The 19,910-nt window shown below is 43.9% G+C and overlaps 1 protein-coding gene across 14 annotated transcripts in view; it reads left to right on the forward strand.

Moving 5' to 3' along the window:
* fat3a (FAT atypical cadherin 3a) overlaps window positions 1-19,910 on the forward strand; it is a 284,665-nt gene that overhangs the window by 215,274 nt on the left and 49,481 nt on the right. For all 14 annotated transcript variants that reach the window (XR_006378550.1, XR_006378549.1, XR_006378548.1 and 11 more), the window contains 2 exons: window positions 7,700-7,843; window positions 9,572-9,769. Coding sequence is in view for 10 of the 14 variants with exons in the window: in XM_044202273.1 (XP_044058208.1) it covers window positions 7,700-7,843; window positions 9,572-9,769 (342 nt within the window). In the remaining 4 variants the exon portion in view is untranslated. The remainder of the gene's footprint in view (window positions 1-7,699; window positions 7,844-9,571; window positions 9,770-19,910) is intronic.

The raw sequence follows: 19,910 nt of genomic DNA on the forward strand, positions 1-19,910 counted from the left end.
AGTCAGGGGAACTAGCGTTCTATCCTGTGTCATTAACAAGACCGGATACAGACTGTGGTGAGGAGCTGGGTTATATGGAGGTCGGGAGGCCGAACTGGGGACCCAAAAGCAGAACACACAGAGCAGATAAGGACTCGAACAGTTTTATTGTTGTTCGTGCTGGTTTCTGTGGACTTGGCGAGACCGGGATGGAGACCGAGTGGCAGCACTTTGAGCGGCGGCGACGGGACTGTTTCTGGGCTGGCTGGTGAGGCGGCAGGTTGGGCTGAGCTGGCGATGGGTCCGAGAGTCGGGGAACAGGAGCAGCGTGACCGCTGGCGAGGAGTAGAAGTTGCGGGGATCCGGGAACAGACTGGAGCGGAGATTACCGACGAGGCGAAGATCTGTGACAGAGATTGATAATGTTACCATCAAGGTAAGTATTAATCACATAAACAGTTCCTTACTTGCGGAGGCCGTTTCGCGTGGTGCATACATGAGTATGAAGACGATCTGGCGCTGGAAGTGTGGATGAGCCCAGTAGATAAACTGTTGTAATGGATGATGATGGAGAACAGGTGTGCTGGTAATCAACCGCAGCCGGGAGATCGTGGAGCCAGCCAGAACACAGACACACACTAACATAAACAACAACAGACAGGGGACAGCCAAGAAACACAAGGGAGGGCAGATACAAAAGAGTACAAAAGGATCAGGGGGCATAGTGGCTAACTATGACAGGACCCCCCCTCTAACGGGCGCCTCCTGGCGACCCTTCCGGGCCTTTCAGCATGAGCCCGGTGGAACTCCCGAATCAACTGCGGGTCCAGGATGCGGGAGCGAGGAACCCAGGACCGTTCCTCGGGACCATATCCCTCCCAGTCCACCAGATACTGGAGCCCCCTACCTCTCCGACGAATGTCCAACAGCCGCCGCACAGTGTATGCTGGATGGTCCTCAATCACCCGGGCGGGTGGAGGGGGAACGGCTGGAGGGCACAGGTTACTGACACCTACAGGCTTGATTTGTGAGACATGAAAGGTCGGGTGAACCCTCATAGATTGAGGTAAACGGAGTCTTACGGCAGTGGGGCTAATGATACGTTCAATCATGAACGGTCCAATGTAGCGGGGGGATAATTTCTGGGATTCGGTATGTAATGGAATGTTTCTAGAGGATAACCACACTTTCTGACCTGGTTCATAAGCGGGTGCAGGAGTCCTACGTCGATCTGCGATCAGCCGATTCCGTTCTGATGACCGACACAGTGCTGCTCGGGTCTCTCGCCCGAAACAGATCAACAGGCCTCTTGCCTTCGAAAAACGATCCACAATGGTGAGGATGGCGGTATAGCCGTGTGAACGGGGAAGACCAGTGACGAAATCTAGGGCAATGTGTGACCACGGCCGACCGGGGATGGGGAGAGGTTGAAGTAGGCCTGTTGGTGGTTTATGTGAAGTCTTGCCTGGGGCGCAGGTGCAACACGCAGCGACAAAGGCCCGGGTGTCGGCCTCCATATTAGTCCACCAAAAATACCTCTTTAAAAGTGAAAGAGTAGGGGTCGCTCCGGGATGGCAGGCGAAGCGCGAGTTGTGTCCCCACTGTAGCACCTGGGAACGGACTGAGTCCGGGACGAACAGTCGATTTGGAGGGCCGTTCCCTGGGTCGAACTGATCACGTTGGGCCGCTCTCACAATGGACTCAATCTCCCACGTGACAGCAGCTACTACGCAGCTAGACGAGAGAATGGTATCTGGTTCGGGGGAGCTGTCCAAGGTGTAATGTTGCCGGGAGAGAGCGTCTGGCTTGGTGTTCTTGGACCCAGGACGATAAGTTAAGGTAAACTTGAAGCGACCAAAGAACAGGGCCCAGCGCGCTTGACGGGAGTTTAACCTTTTAGCTGTCTGAATATACTCCAGGTTTTTATGATCGATCCATACAATAAACGGTTGCTCCGCTCCCTCCAACCAGTGCCGCCACTCCTCTAGGGCTAGCTTGACCGCGAGGAGCTCTCTATTTCCGATGTCGTAATTTCGTTCGGCCGGAGAGTCGTCGCGAAAAGAAGGCGCATGGGTGGAGTTTCTGGTCCGTGGGGGAGCGTTGCGAAAGGACTGCTCCGACGCCGATGTCGGAGGCGTCCACCTCCACAGTGAATTGTCGTGAGGGGTCGGGTTGGATGAGGATGGGTGTCGATGTGAAAAGGTCCTTTAACTGGGTCCAGGCCGCCTCAGCTTCCAGGGTCCAGGAGAAAGGGCTCTTGGGGGAGGTGAGACTAGTCAATGGCGCTGCCACCCGGCTATAATTTCGAATGAACCGCCGATAAAAGTTTGCGAATCCCAAAAAACGCTGTAGCTGTTTGCGGGTGGTGGGTCTAGGCCATTCTGCCACCGCTTGCGTCTTAGCGGGATCCGTCCTCATCTGACCGCTCTCCAGGATATACCCCAGGAAACTTACTGATCGGACGTGGAACTCGCATTTCTCCCCCTTGACGAATAGTCGGTTCTCCAGGAGCCTTTGTAATACTTGCCGGACATGGAGGACGTGGCTGGATTGGTCCGGGGAGAAGATAAGTATATCGTCCAGGTAGACGAAGACAAAGTGATTGAGGAAATCCCGTAGCACATCATTCACCAGGGACTGACAGACGGCTGGGGCGTGTCCAAATGGCATTACTAAGTACTCGAAGTGGCCCAGAGGGGTGTTGAATGCCGTCTTCCACTCGTCCCCTTCTCTGATACGCACCAGATGGTAGGCATTCCGGAGGTCTAGCTTGGTGAATACTTTAGCTCCCTGGAGTGGTTCAAACGCGGAGTTGATTAGTGGCAGCGGGTATTTATTCTTGATGGTTATTTGGTTTAATCCTCTGTAATCAATGCAGGGGCGAAGCGACCCATCTTTTTTCTTCACAAAGAAGAAACCCGCCCCAGCCGGTGAGGAGGATGCCCGGATCAGACCGGCATGAAGCGACTCCCCGATGTACTTCTCCATAGCCTCCCTCTCTGGTCGCGACAGGTTGTACAGACGGGTCGCTGGCAGTGGGGCTCCGGGAAGGAGATCAATATCGCAATCATATGGTCGATGTAGTGGTAGGGACGTCGCCAGATCTTTGCTGAAGACCTCGCTAAGGTCGTGGTACTCGGGGGGAATTATAGACAGGTCCGGAGGATCCACCTTAGGCAAGGTGGAGCTGTTCTCTGGTGGTGATCGAGCAGATTGTAAGCATGTGGCGAGACAAAAGGAGCTCCAACCCGCTATTCTTCCCTTGGCCCAGTCAATGTGGGGATTATGATGCTGCAGCCAGGGGAAGCCCAGGACCAGTGGTGTGATGGGAGAGGAGATGAGTTGAAAGTATTAATCACATAAACAGTTCCTAACTATGACAATGGAGGAGTAGAGTGACTGATTAAGTGCAGGTGTGTGATAGGTGACAGGTGCATGGAATCAGTGCTCAGGTGAGGGAGTGCATAGTGAAGGGGAGTGGCTGGAGAGAACATGACAGACTGTGACAACCGTACTCTTTATAATATTTTTTACAGACACTCATCAATTCCCACCATGGATCTAACCAAAAGATAACTTTCACGGTATTGCCTAGAGCTCACCATTTTTGCTTTCTTTTGGCCACCACTCATACTAGGCTCTTCATCTGGGTTAGAATTTTGCCCAGGATCGGCATCTGCATTTTAACTTTTTTTCTTTCCTTTTACCCCAAAATAGAACGTATTTTGGTGCATCAGAGTCAACATTTCTGATATAAAACAAAACCTAATACTGCCTTTATACTGACCTGCTACACTTACTTGCTGGGACAATTTCTGTAGCTGCTGTAGTAGATGAACCCTACACACATTTACCTGCCATACTGATCTATAGAGAGAAAATCAAGGAAACCTTATACTTTACCTGTCCCACTTTCTGTGAAATATAGTCCTGGTTAGATTTATTACAGTAGCTGCTTGCAGTCTACCCCAAAGGAAACTTAAACTAACGGTTCCTGAAATAATGTGTTTAATAACCAACCATATTCCTACCTAAAATTTACCTCTGCACTAGACAAAATATTTAGCACTGACCTTTATAATTTAACCTGCGATGCTTTTTTGAATAAAAAAAGATTATGTCTTAAAAGAAGAAATAAATGTCATAACAATGTCATAGAAAGCATTAAATTTAACTTTCTCATACATGTAGACACTCTGTTTCACTAATTTTATTAAAAATTATGAGTAAACTGTTTGTGTTCCTTGAAAATCATTGCTTTTTTTCATGTTTTGTAAGATAGAACCTTATAATTCCAAGCAGAAAGTGAGCTCTTAGGATTAGAAGGTTCCATCTGCATTTGACCTCTTCCAAAAAAAAAAAGCATTTACAAATTTGATGGGATTTTGATATTGTACATTTAGAAAACATTTAGGGCATCTGTCATTTTCATGTATGAAAAATACTTGTTCCACATATAATTTCACCCTAAACACCCTAACCAGACTCAAATATGAATTAAATACCATTTTTACCCATGAAGCTGAATTTGCATTGTTTAGGGCTAGGCAAAAGTTATTTGAAGAAGGGGACAAGGCTGGAGGCATACTGGCAAGATACATTAAACAAAAGGAGCCTCTAAACTCCATCCCAGCTTTAAGAGTACATGGAGATGTACTATTACCTGATCCCAATGAGATAAACTGAGCATTCCAGGGATTCAGGGAGTCCCACATAGATAGGCAGGAGGTTGATGCGTTTCTGACTCCCCTCGGTCTCCCCTTGATCAGCCAATAACTACAGAGGAAATAAATGAAGCTATTCAAAATCTCCCATCTGGTAAAGCCCCTTAGTCTTTATCACAGAACCTGAAAGGTCTCCCTCATCCCTATTTATAATGATTGATCTGTTTTCTAAATTGTCAGGATATAAGGTTAATTGGGCAAAATCTGAGGCTCTTCCTCTTACAGTGTACTGCCCCAAAAACTTGTTTAAACCTGGTGATTTTATATGGCCTGCCATTGGCATTAAATATCTTGGTCTCACATTCCCCCCCACAGCTTCCAAACCTTGTATGTATTAATTAATCTGAACCTCTCCTGGAAAAACTCAAGAATGACATTGAGCGACGGACCCCTCTCTATCTCTCTTTGCGGGGAAAGGCTAATGTCCTCAAAATGAATTACGTACCAAAATTTAACTACCTATTACATTTCCCATCAACATCCCCCTAAAGTAAAATTCGACAGATTATGCAACATATTTCTCTGGAACGCCCCAGAGTGAATGTGAGAAAGCTACAGAGACCAGTGGATCAGGGAGGACTTGGTATCCCAAACCTTTTGTTATATTATTTCAACTTTGGTCTCCAGCACATGGTTCACTGGTCCTTACCCTCAGAATGAGCCGTATATCATTGAGAGCTCCTTGTGTAGACCGCTTAACCCTATTCACTTTGTCACAACCAAGCTGACAGCAGATGAGCAAACTCACCCAATTTTGCCTCATATTCAGTGGTTGTGGAAGAGAACCACTGCCATGTGCAAATCTGACCATCATCGCCATCTCTCAGCCTCTATTTGGTTAAACTACAACTTATGCATAGGGCACTCACCCGTTATCTGGAAATTGTGGTTTGACAAAGGAATTAAGGCACTGGGTGATCTTTATGAGGGGTGCAGTATTAGGTCTCTGGACAATCTAGAGGAGTCTTTTGCGCTACCTCAACATCAGTTTTGGCATTATTTAAAACTTAAGACTACTTTTTCAAACATTTAGATCCCCCTCCACACCACTCCCCACTGCAGACATCCTCATACAGATACTTAAGGTGTTTGGACTAGGACACGGAGCAACTATTACTCGATGCTTCTACGTTGCTCAGATAATTCGGCCTCTGCTCTTAAAGTGGTGTGGGAGTCTGATCTAAGCACTTTATTCACAGGAGAGTGGAACCTAATACTAAGAAATTTTAAGATGTCCAGAGATCTTAAAACCAGACTCATTCAATTTAAGATCCTGAACAGGGTTTCCTGGACACCATTGAAATTATATAAGGTTAAACTAAGGGATAGCCCTGAATGCTGGAAATGCCAGGGGGGAGAGGGCTATGGGACTGCCCTAATATAATGAGACTTCTGGTGGGAATTAGCGGACATATTGAACATATTCTGAGATACAAAATTCCCTTCTCTCCTAGTCTATTTGTGTTAGGTGACCTTTCTCTTCTCAGGGATGTTAATCCCTCAGATTCAGAGTGGATTCAGACAGCTCTCATGCTGGATCGCAAACCAATCATGGGTGAATGGAAGGCCCCCGATGCTCCCTCTGTGAATTCCTGTTCTAGCCATCTTGGTCATCTGGCAGCACTGGAAAAGCTATCTTTCAGACTTATGAATAAAGTAGACCTCTACATGCTGAAATGAAATAATTTTGAAACCCATATTAAGGGCCACAAAGGAAGTAGGACCCACCTAAACTCTCTTGTCCTCCATCTTATTGTGTACCATTGTAAAAACATGTTGGTTGTTTTTCTTTTTTCTTTGTTTACTTAGTGTTGTTTGTTACTATTTAGGTTTTGTTTGCGCTGCAAATACTTTCATATCCCTCCCTTTCTCTGATTAGATATAAGTCTACTTCATTCACTGCATTATCCTTTAACACCAGAACCACTAATGGGTAAATGTTACCCAAAGCTGTTCAATTGTATGTAACTTTGTTTCAATACAATATTCAAGTCCCCCAGTCTTTGACTTGTCCTAAAAGGATGTTATGTAGCACCCCCTATTGTTAAAATTTGTCAAGATAAAGCCAGATTTAAAAAAAAAAGGGCATTTATAAGCGCCAGTGGATAAAATTTACCCCGCTAGAGAACGTAGTCATTTTTGTCCTATTAATTTTGCACATTTAGATAAACTTTCTATTGGCGCTTTTGTCTACTACCGTGCGTGATACAGCTGTGTCAACCTTCAATTTGGATAAGAGAAAGATAGTTATGTATGCAAAACAGGCATTAGACTTGCTCTATGCATTGAGTGAAGGAGACTGAGCGACGTGTGATTGATGGGTCATCATCTGACAGTGACCTATGACCCATCAATCGCACGTCGCTCAGTGAGGCAAAACTGTTATAGGCCTACAAATATTATCAAATGTAGCCTACAAACATTTATGTTATAAATTGACTTAGTCTAAAGTAGTCTTTCCCTCTGACACAGGTGTGTTTTGCAGTCCCTTCAGGTGGTGTGTGGCTCCCTCATTATGTGTTTTTTGACCTGCGGAGAGTATGAGTTTTCGACCGCAGTGTCGGCCTATTGTTTAGCAAATGTGATCATTATACATTTTTTCGTTTGATTGTAATTGTTTCTTTTCAATAAATATTTTTGTATGCGTAATTGTTTGGATGCACGCCAGTCCGAAACAAACAAACAGGAAGAACATCTTAGATTATTATTCCACATTATTATTATTATCATGTAGGTATATAAAAACACTGCAACAGTCAAATGTTTTTTCTATATTGTATGCTGCATTTAAATTCAGACTGTGTTTAGAATATAACTATAAGCGCTGTGTGGCTGACATTAAAAGAGCCACCACACGTGGACGTGAACTTCACAGGTGCAGAAGAGCAGCATATTGACCTGATAATTCTCTGTAGGTTCATCACTACAAACGATCCACTTCACATTGTTATTTGATTGTTATTTGGTTTATGTATCCATTGTGTTTGGCTTTCTAGGTTCCCAGCTACTCCTTGGCCATCAGAGCTCTGGATAGTGGAATACCACCCATGTCCTCCACTGTGATGGTCAAGATAGATATCTCTGACATCAATGACAACCCGCCCACCTTCTCCCCAGCTAACCTCACTACTGTCATACAGGTAAGCCTGATGATTGACATGATATTCACTTAAACACAAAGATAAGAATGTGATGTATTAGTTAAAGAAAAAAATGTCTAAAATCAGTGCTTATTCTTTGGTAAGTATAATTCCAACTGCCTCAGTAGTCTCCCTTCCCCTTTTAATACATCCATTGTCACACCTGGGTACTTAGTTCCACTATTTCCCCTACTACTACGCCCCTGCCCAGCTGGATCTCACATAGTTTTGTTATAATCATTATTATTATTATTCTTGCAGCCAAAAAACTATTGCAGCCAAAATTTGCAACAGCATTTTTTTTGTTCTTTTTTTAACATTAAAAGTGGGGAAAATGTAAAGATCTCACTAACAATAATATGTTATTATTAAATTCATGTATTTCAGTGTAGAATGTTTTATTTTCGTAGACATGGAAGGGGCTACAGGTTGTTCCTGTCAGAGTCAGTAGATGGTAGTCTGTAGGTAGCTAGCCATGAATATGAATGTGTATTAGTTATTTTATGCCCTAAATTATACCTGTCAGGTACTATGTTGTGTCCCCAAGCTTTAAGGTTCAGTTTTGGCAGAAGAATAGAAATGTGTTACTGTTGGGGGTTGGTGGGGGGAGTGTTGTTTAAAGGTGGGGTATGCGATTCTAATCCAATACACATCTTTTTGTCAAATTCAGCTCACGGTCCACTAGCTTTCCGTTCTGTGTGTGCTGAAAAAAATCTGGCTCTGTAAATGGGAAATAAACTAAGTGGCTCGGACCGAGCCACACAACACTATTCCAGCCATGATTTGCGTCAGGTAACGTTAAATGATTTGCCCATGGACATTCAGCTTACTTTCTAGTTTGCCAAGATATGCTGTTGTTGTGATATTAGCTGTAGTAGCAGGAGAGTTGTGAGTATCGCTGTCTGGAGCTGGTTTGCTGGCTCTGGGAAACGTCTCGTCCTCTCTGGCTGTTAGTTTCACAGCAGCAGCTGTAGGGACAGTTTACTAATTCACAACCTAGCTAATGTTAGTTACATTACTTGCTGTGTCGTTTGCTCTATATCATGGGATTTGTCATGTTATTGCATTTCTCCAGAATTGCAAACCCCACCTTTAAGGTACTGGTGAGACAATGAAATACATTCCAGGAAATCCAGTTAGTAACAGATATTTAGGTGTTTTCTATCTGATTTGTTTAATGTTTTCCATGTTTTACTGTAAAGCACATTGAGTTTACGTGTGTATGAAATGTGCTATACAAATAAAACTGACTTGACGACTTCAACCGTCTGACCAATCAAGCGGGTATCATCCAATGTGGCAGTCTTTTTAGTTCAAAATACTGTCTTTTTGTTTCCCTGGACAGTGTTTTTGTGCTGAGCTGCAGTGGTGGGATAGTAACACAAATTGCAAGTGGAAATTGCAAGGACTGAACAAAATTTAATAATACAGGGATTCGTCAAACTCAACCAATTTGCACTCTTGCCAACATGATTTCCTGGAGGAACTGAATATAAAGATATATCTCCAAAGGAAGTGGCAGGGTTAGTTATCAACATCAATGACTCAAATACATGACCAGGTGCTAAAATTTCTGGCTTTCCAAATTTATTTTCAGGGTACTAAAATTTAAATGACTATTCAGTTCTCTTTGAATAATCATCTTGCTGAAACAAACATCATAATGTGACCCTGCTTGATAAATCTCAAAACAGGCAGGTCTCTCTAATGGTGTGTCTCCTTCCCCAGGAAAACAAGCCAGTTGGCACCAGCATACTGCAGTTGTCCATTACCGATCAGGACTCCTCCCACAACGGCCCGCCCTTTGATTTCTGCATCCTGTCAGGAAACGAAGGTGGAGAGTTTGTACTGGAGAAAGATGGAACACTGGTGGCCAATCAAGTGTTCAGGAGGGCCTTGGCAACTGAATACGTTATTCAGATACAGGTAGAGTTAAACTGCTTTTTAACATGACATTCGCGGAACAGCTGTTGTCATTCTTCTCTAGCGACACATTGTTTTTTTTTCACATGCATAATTTGGTCTCTACTTTTCTGTCTCTCTTCATCAGGCTACATGAATGATACAAGATAATGCAAATTCCTCCTAGAATTTTAAAATAATAATAATGTAATGGTAGTGGTAATATTAATATTAATAAAGTAATAATAATCGGAATGATAGTGATAGGAATGATAATGATAAGAATAGTAATAATACTAATAATAACAATTGTAGGAGCAATTGTCAAGCAGGAACATGGGGCAGCAGACGAGAGGGACGAGAAAGCACAAAACTACGGGAGAGAGAAGATGTCAAGTTAGTAACATGCATTAATGGGTTAAAATGTATACAGATGGAGAGGGGGAGGAGGAGAGAGGAGCTCAGTGCATCATGGGAAGTCTCCCGGCAGTCTAGGCCTATAGCAGCAAAGCAAAGGGACGGTTCAGGACTCACCTGAGCCAGCCCTAACTATAAGCTTTATCAGAGAGGAAAGTCTTAAGCCTGCTCTCAAATGTGGAGATGGTGTCTGCCTCCTGAACCCAAACTGGGACCTGATTCCACAGGAGAGGAGCTTGATAACTGAAGGCTCTGGCTCCAATTCTACTTTTGGAGACTCTAGGAACCACAAGTAAGCCTGCATTCTGGGAGTGCAGTGTTCTTGTGGGGTAATAAGGTACTATGAGTTCTTTAAATACAATGGTGCCTGTCCATTAAGAGCTTTATAGGTGAGGAAAAGGAGTTTAAATTCTATTCTGTATTTTACAGGGAGCCAGTGCAGAGAAGCTAATATTGGAGAAATATGATCTCTTTTCCTAGTCCTTGTTAGTACACATGCCACAGCATTCTGGATCAACTGGAGAGTCTTAAGGAACATATTCGGGCAGCCTGACAATAAGGAATTGCAATAATCCAGCCTAGAAGTAACAAATGCATTGACTAGTTTTTCTGCATAATTTTGAGACAGGATGTGCCTGATTTTTTCTATGTTACGTAGGTGAAAGAAAGCAGTCCTTGAAGTTTGTTTTATGTCGGCGTTAAAGGACAAATCCTGATCAAAGATAACTCTGAGATTAATTATGGTGGTGCCGGAGGCCAGGGCAATGCCATCTAGAGTAACTATATCTTTCGATAATGTGTCTTGGAGGTGTTTGGGGCCAAGGAAAATAACTTCAGTTTTGTCTGAGTTTAACATCACAAAATTGCAGGTTATCAAGGTTTTTATGTCCTTAAGGCATGTTTGAAGTTTAGCTAACTGATTAGTTTCATCTGGCTTGATATAATTGGGTATCATCTGCATAACAATGAAAGTTTATGGAGTGTTTCCTAATAATATTGCCTAAAGGAAGCATATAAAAGGTGAATAGAATTAGTCCAAGCACAGAACCTTGTGGAACTCTGTGACTAACTTTGGCGCGCATGGAAGACTCACCGTTAACATGTGCAAACTGAGATCGATGTGATTGATAGGATTTAAACCAGCTTAGTGCGGTTCCTTTAATGCCAATTACATGTTCCAGTCTCTTTAATAGGATGTGATGGTCAATGGTGTCGAACGCAGCACTAAGATCTAACAAGACAAGTACAGAGATAAGTCCATTGTCCGATGCAATTAAAAGGTTATTTGTAATTTTCACCAATGCTGTCTCTGTGCTATGATGCACTCTAAATCCTGACTGACAATCCTCCAATAAACTATTGTTATTTAGAATGTCACACAACTGATTGGTGACTGCTTTCTCAAAGATTTTGGAGAGAAAGGGAAGGTTAAATATAGGTCTATAGTTGGCTAAAACCCCTGGATCAAGAGTGGGATTTATCAGATGAGGTTTGGTGGGACATAGACTCTTAATTATTGAAGTTAGTTAAAGAAGGTTGATAGGAGAGAAGCAGTCTAAATATATATCAGGTTTTACAGCTGTGTTCCTGTGTTTGAAGATAAATCGGTACCGGTTGAGGGCAGGACGTGATGAATTTTTTCTCTAATAGTTAAAATTTTATCATTAAAGAAGCTCATGAAGTCGTTACTACCGAGGGCTACAGGAATACATGGCTCAATAGAACTGTGACTCTCAGCCTGGCTACAGTGCTGAAAAGAATCTAGACAGACATCTAGAGTAGGAGTTTTTGCCTAATGGAGTGTAGTCCAGTAATAGCAGTTCAACAGTTATTAAATAATGGTCTGATAAAGAAGGATTCTGTGGAAAGACTATTAAATGTTCGATTTCAATGCCATATACCAGAACAAGGTCGAGGGTGTGGTTAAAACAGTGAGTGGGTTTATGTACACTCTGACAAAAGCTAAACAAATCTAATAATGAGATAAACACAGTACTAAGGCTATCATTTTCAATGTCCACATGAATATTAAAATCACCTACAATAATTACTTTATCTGTTTTAAGGACTAAACTTGATAAAAACTCTGAGAATTCAGATAAAAATTCAGAATAAAGACCAGGAGCGCGGTACACTATAACAGATAGAATTGGCTGTCGTGTTTTCCAGGTTGGGTGTGAAATACTAAGAACAAGGCTTTCGAATGAGTTGTAATTTAGTTTAGGTTTATGGTTTATTAATAGGCTTGAGTCGAAGATGGCTGCCACTCCACCTCCTCAGCCAGTGCCTCGAGAAATGTGAGTATTATTATGACTGGGCAGAGTGGATTCATTTAGGCTAATCAGAATCAGAATCAGAAATACTTTATTGATCCCCGAGGGGAAACTCTTTTGCTACAGCAGCTCACTATCACGTCAGTGCATACAGGAATAGCAGTATTAAGCAAAAAAATATAATACACTATAATACAGGTCAGAAAATGAATTAAGTACCAAGTGGGTATAAGTATAAAATAAAATAAAATAAGTGTGAAGTACAAAGTGGGTTTACCGGTTGATGATAATAATACGGTATAAGGTAATAGTGCATGAACTGCTAAGTTAAGTGTAGCTTATTAAGATTATAATGAGATGGAGGATATTGCACAGCAGTAATAGAGGTATGAATAAATATCAATATCAATAAATATGGAATTTTAAACTGAAAGGGGAAATTGCACAGGAGTATTAACACAGAATATTGCACAATTATGTCAAGTATTACAGAGATGTAATGATCAATGTCCAGTTTAATGACTTTGGGTCATACAGACTAACACTTAGAGGGAGGAGTTAAAGGGTTTGATGGCCACAGGCGGAAATGACTTCCTGTGGCGCTCTGTGGAGCTTTTTGGGGGGATGAGTCTTCCACTGAAGGTACTCCTTTGTTTGACCAGCATGTCATGGAGTGGGTGGGAGACACTGTTCAAGATGACATGTAGTTTGGCCAGCATCCTCCTCTCTGACACCAGCGACAGAGAGTCCAGCTCCACCCCCCACAATGTCACTGGCCTTACGGATGCATTTGTTGAGTCTGTTAGCATCCGCTACCCTCAGCCTGCTGCACCAGCATGCGACAGCATACAGGATAGCACTGGCCACCACAGACTCATAAAACATCTTCCTCAGCCTCCTCAGAAAATAGAGGCGGCTCTGGCCCTTCCCGTAAAGAGCTTGAGTGTTCTTAGCCCAGTCCAGTTTTGTCCATGTGTACTCCCAGCTACTTGTAATCCTCTACAATGTCCACACTGACCCCCGGATGGAAACCGGGGTCACTGTGCCACCAGCCTGCAGTCCTTGGAGCCACTGGGACGCGACGTCTTCGGCACAGGAACGAGGCAAGATGTCTTCCACAGAACAGGGACCCTTTGAAGACTCAGGCTCAGGTTGAAGACATGTTGAAGGAATCCACATAGCTGGGGGGCACAGGATTTTAGCACCCTGGGGCTAACTCCATCGGGGCCTGCAGCCTTGTTTGAGTGGAGTTTCATCAGCTGTCCTCTCACCTGGTCAGTAGTCAAGCACACAGCAGAGGTTACAGGCAGGGGAGGGGGGGAGTCATTGGTGTGAAGAGGGCTGTTAGCCTGATAGCCAGTTGAGGGGGGAGTAGGACTCTCCCAGGAAGATGGAGGAGGGGGGAGCAGAGTACTCAGAGGACCTTGAGGGCAGCAGCTGAGTTAGAGGGGGGATGAGCAGGAGCCGGTGTGTCGAATCTGTTAAAGAACAGATTAAGTTCGTTGGCCCTGTCCAAGCTGCCTTCAACTTCTCTGCTGCCAGTCAGTCTGAAGCCAGTGATGCTCTTCATGCCGCTCCAGACCTCTCTCATGTTGTTCTGCTGGAGTTTCCGCTCCAGCTTCCTCCTGTACTTCTCCTTGGCCTCCCTGATCTTCACCTTCAGGTCGGCCTGGATTGCCCTCACCTCCTCCCTATTACCATCAGTAAAGACCCTCCTCTTGGCATTCAGTGCGCGTGCGCCAGCCTGCATGCTGCCTGTTGCCGTAGCTCCGTCTCGTCGTCTTACTTTTTATAATAATATGGCCGGAGTCCCACAGCTAACAGTTCAATGTCCGGGCTACAGATACTCTGCTTGATAGTAATGTGACCAGGGTTACACCATCTGTTGTTAACTAGAACAGCAAGCCCGCCGCCTTTCCGCTTACCGCTCCTGGTGTGATCCCTGTCGGCCCAAACAGTCTGAAAGCCGTTGATGGAAACGTTATGGTCCGGGATATCCTGGTGTAGCCATGTCTCTGAGAAGCACATCAAACTACACTCATGGAACTCCATCTGACTCTGGGCTAACGCCGTTAGTTCGTCCATTTTATTTGCCAGCGATCTGCAGCGGTGCCCTGCCCGAGTAGCAGAAGAAGAAGTTCCATGGCGAAAAAAAGTACCAAAACACTTTCTACTCTCATTTTCGTAAAGAGTGTAGTTTAAATTATACTTACACACAAGTTACTCAGGTTTGGAAGAAAAAGGAAAGCTAAAAGTTGGAAAAAGTATGACGATGAGACGGAGCTACGGCAACAGGCAGCATGCACATTGGCGCATGCGCACTATATAACATATTATTCATGACCCAGCCAGGTTTCAGTAAGACAAAATGAGTCAATATGAAACTCTGATATTAAATTGTTCACCAGTACAGCTTTAGATGACAGAAAGCTGATGTTTATGGTCCACATTTAATTCTCCTATTTTATTGTGCTATTTCAGCTGTGGTAATTGTTTTGGTTAAATTTTTTATGTTTTTATGTATAACTATCGTAGAAAAGGTTTCAGTTGTAGTCATCTGGACACTGTTTTCACAAACAAGACGTTTCGGCTCCCATCCGGAAGCCATTCTCAATTGTCCTGTCCCATTTTTTCACAATTGAGAATGGCTTCCGGATGGGAGCCGAAACGTCTTGTTTCTGAAAACAGTGTCCAGATGACTACGACTGAAACCTTTTCTACGATAGAACACTCCTGGACGAATGAGGGACTACACCGTCTTATTTTGAAGAATTTTGGGCAGAAAACCTTGGATCTGGTTTGGGAACTCGAAAACACAGTCAGCAAATTAGCAGACCACAGGAACCATCTCCGTTTTAATCTAAGATGCAGGCAGAGCAAGATTATTCCCAAGAGCCTCCAGATTAAACCACCAGTAAAAGGACACAGAGCAGAGAAGATTTGGAGAAGAAACCTGACCCAGATGCTTAGTGAGAGGATCAGGGAAAACAAGTCAAGAATAGACAATTTGACGAACAGAACAGAATTTTGGCAGAAGAAGTTAACAAGCATTGTCCCAGAAGAAATCCTCAAGAGAGTGATGGATTTTACACAGATAGCACAGGGTGCACAACATAGGAAGAGCAAAGAGCGGCAAATTAAGAAATTTTAACATCCTTTTGAATAAGAAGAATCTAGGAAAGGACCAGCACAACAGGAGATCAGGAACTGAACAAAAGGAGACTTGTGTTAACAGAAACAATTGGATCAAAAACTTATCAGACCACATCCTGACACAGGCGGACAAAGATGTGCTCTCCAAAGGGCTCAACTTTTCAGTTACATCCAACCACATCCCTACAGTGGACTACATCACAGCCACAGAAACAGCCATTAGGAAGAACAAGATGACAGAAGCAGAGGCTGCAGACCTGAGGCTACGTGTCACAGCAACACTAAAGAGTGCCAAACCGCCTCCTTCCAACATTACATCTGAAGAGAGGAGGGCACTCTCACAACCAGTGCAGCGACAAGGGTCGCTGCACTGAGTTGAACACAGACTTGAACACAGCCGATTATGAAACCAAGGTCAACAACCTTCTTGAAGACACAATCACATATCAAAAACTTAAATGAGATCCAACCAATGGCTACAAGAAGAAGGTTATAGACTGTCTACAGAAGCTTGAGAAGGAGGAGGTGATAGACAGGCCTCTGTACTACAGACTATACCCTGGGGAAGCCATTCCTTGCATCTATGGCCTTCCCAAAATTCACAAAGAGAATGTTCCACTCAGACCCATAGTGTGCAGCACAGATTCCATCACATACTATGTAGCCAAACATTTGACTACAATCTTGGCTCCGCTGGTGGGGAACACAGTACATCATGTGGAAAACACACAGAAATTTGTGGACAAAGTGAAACATCTCCAGTTGGACCCAGATGACGTAATGGTTTCTTATGATGTTGTGTCCTTGTTCACCTGCATCCCAACCTCAGAAGCAGTGACAGCGGTGAGGAGAAGACTGCAGGAGGACTCCACCTTGCAGCAAAGGACCAAGCTTAACACAACCTACTTCCAATTCCGGGGACTCTTCAGAACCAGAATCAGAATCAGAAATACTTTATTGATCCCCGTAGGGAAACTCTTTGTTACAGTAGCTCGTCTTTACGTCAGTGCACACAGGAGAAAGTACTAGAAAACGATATGATACACTATAAACACTATAAAACAGGTCAGAAATAAATTAAGTATCATGTCGGTATAAGTATAAGATAAACTAAGTGTCAAGTACCAAGTGGGTTTACTGGTTGATTATGAAAGTACAGTCTAAAATACAATGTAACTACTTATGTAATAAATAATATTAATAAGCGGAGGTGCATGTACTGTCGAAGAGTAATTGAGGTATATAGTATCAGTAGCAATAAATAAGAAAAAACTAACAAGGGAAAACTAATATTGCACGGAAGTAGTACACAGAATATTGCACAATTATTATTAATTATGGCGGAGATGTAATGATCCAATGTCCAGTTTAGTGACCTAGGGTCAAACAGACTAACCCTAAGAGGGAGGAGTTAAAGAGTCTGATGGCCACAGGCAGGAATGACTTCCTGTGGCGCTCTGTGGTGCTTTTTGGTGGGATGAGTCTTCCGCTGAAGGTGCTCCTTTGCTTGACCAGCACGTCATGGAGCGGGTGGGAGACACTGTCCAAGATGGCATGTAGTTTGGCCAGCATCCTCCTCTCTGACACCACTGCCAGAGAGTCCAGCTCCACCCCCACAATGTCACTGGCCTTGCGGACCAGTTTATTGAGTCTGTTGGCGTCCGCTACCTTTAGCCTGCTGCCCCAGCATGCAACAGCATACAGGATAGCACTGGCCACCACGGACTCATAGAACATCTTCAGCATTGTCCGGCAGATGTTGAAGGACCTCAGCCTCCTCAGAAAATAGAGGCGGCTCTGGCCCTTCCTATAAACAGCCTGAGTGTTCTTGGTCCAGTCCAGTTTGTTATCTAAGTGTACTCCCAGGTACTTGTAGTCCTCCACAATGTCCACACTGACCCCCTGGATGGAAACCGGGGTCACTGGTGCCTTGGCCCTCCGTAGATCTACAACCAGCTCCTTTGACTTTGTCGCATTGAGCTGCAGATGGTTCTGCTCGCACCATGAAACAAAGTTACCCACCACAGCCCTTCTACAGACAGATTCATGGCTGTGCTATGGGCTCTCCGGTCTCTCCCATTGTGGCCAACCTGTACATGGAACAGTTTGAGAAGAAGGCATTATCCTCATTCCCGGGCACACCACCAAGTCATTGGTACCGCTACGTGGATGACACCTTTGTGAAAATCAAGAAACAAGACTTGGAAGCGTTCTCAGAGCATATCAATACTGTGGACCCCAACATCAAGATCACACGAGAGGATGCCAAAGAGAACCGCCTGGCCTTTCTTGATTGTTCTACAGTCAGAGGATAGAAGTGTACAGGAAACCAACACATACGGATCAATACTTGCTCTTTGACTCACACCATCCATTACAGCACAAGCTGGGTGTAATCCGGACATTACAACATAGAGCCCAAGAAGTGCCCACCAGCTTAGAGGGTATGAAGAAAGAGGAAAGGCATGTCCAGAATGCACTCTCAGCCTGTGGATATCCTACTTGGGCTATCAACAAGTTAAAAGAGCCAAAAAACAGGACAAAAGTAGAACAGAACCAAGAAGGAACGGTGTCTCCATTCCTTATGTATCTGGACTGTCTGAAAAACTACAAAGGATCTTTAGACAGCACAATGTTCCTGTTTTCTTTAAACCAGGCAACACTTTAAGACAGAAACTCGTTCACCCTAAGGACAAGATGCCCACACAAAAACAGAGCAATGTAGTTCACTCCATTCAATGCAGTGAGGAAAACTGCAAAGAACAGTACATAGGTGAGACAAACAGCCACTTCACAAAAGACTTTATCAGCACAGACAACACACTAACTCAGGATTGCAGAGCACCGTGCATTTGCATCTAAAAGCTACAAACCATACATTTGAAGACAGCGAGGTGAAGATTCTAAGTAGAGAAAAGAGTTGGTTTGAACGGGGCGTCAAAGAAGCCATTTTTGTGAAAAAAGAAAACTCCTCTTTGAACAGAAATGGTGGTCTGAGATTCTATCACAGTGTATTAGCATCTTGGTCAAGCCAATCATATGCTAATCAGGTACTTAACAGTGATGAGGTAGGTGCAGCCAGAAAACAATAGGCCTGATTACTGATTACTGGGCCATCATGGAAACAATTAGGTCAGTTTCAGGTGAAACTAGCTAATCAGCAGATACTCGGGTGGACTCCTTCCTGGGGGCAGGGCTTATGTGACACAGAGTAGCTTAAATTTCTAGTTCCCATCCCATTTTTTCACAATTGAGAATGGCTTCCGGATGGGAGCCGAAATGTCTTGCTTCTGAAAACAGTGTCCAGATGACTACGACTGAAACCTTTTCTACGATAGAACACTCCTCGACGAATGAGGGACTACACCGTCTTTATGTATAACTTCTCTTCTGTTAACATTTTATTAATTTAAGTGGTCGGGGGCAGACACCGTCAGTAAGGACTTTTGGGTGGGTAAGTGCTCTGGAATCACAAAAAAGCATGCAGGACTGCAACTCTGCATCCTGGTCTCAACTCTGAGTTGTCATAGTTTAGGTCCACTAATAAACTCGACCAGATTTCTAGATATGAGAGCTGCTCCATCCAAAGTGGTATGAATGCCGTCTCTCCTAATCAGACCAGGTCTTCCCCAGAAAGTCAGCCAATTATTAACTTGTTAGAAACGTGAACAGGTTGGTGGTGAACCGTGGGCTTCTGCTTAGGGATATGCTTCCATCGGACAGTCAACCAGCCTTCCTGGTTTCCCAGCTGCTGGGGAGCTGCTGGGGGACGGCTAACAGGAGCTAACTCTGGTTGATCCGCACCAGCTACTGGGGGCTAGCTAACTACAGCAGCTAGAGTTCCCATGGTGCAGAACCGCATTTCCAATACATTAAGGCTCACCTCCAATGCTACAAATAAACTACATTTATTATATGTACAGTACCTTTATCACTAAAGGAGGCAGAGGAATAGCTACACACTGAACAGGAGAGTACAGGAGAGAGAGAGGGAGAGAGAGAAGCCATTGCTAGCTGCTAAACTAAAGAATGGTAGCTAGCAAAACTGAATAGCGTGTAAACTGTGGGATTAGTGAGAAAGTTGTTAAGAGAAGGAGAGAGCTATGAGTGTTTGAGCAGAACTAGTGTATGTTTAAATGTATAGCAACGCTATAATGAAGAATCGAACAAAATTAACTGTGATGAGCTAGAGCATCAAAAATACGCCACACAGGTGACTGGAAACAATAGGAGACAATACAGCAGCACGTCAGCAAGTCAGCATGTCAGCCCTCCATGTAGATCTTCTGTATCTTTTTCCAGATGGCAGCAGAGGGAACAGG

The sequence above is a fragment of the Siniperca chuatsi genome, linkage group LG7 (genome assembly GCF_020085105.1).
Source record: "Siniperca chuatsi isolate FFG_IHB_CAS linkage group LG7, ASM2008510v1, whole genome shotgun sequence".
Lineage (NCBI taxonomy): Eukaryota > Metazoa > Chordata > Actinopteri > Centrarchiformes > Sinipercidae > Siniperca > Siniperca chuatsi.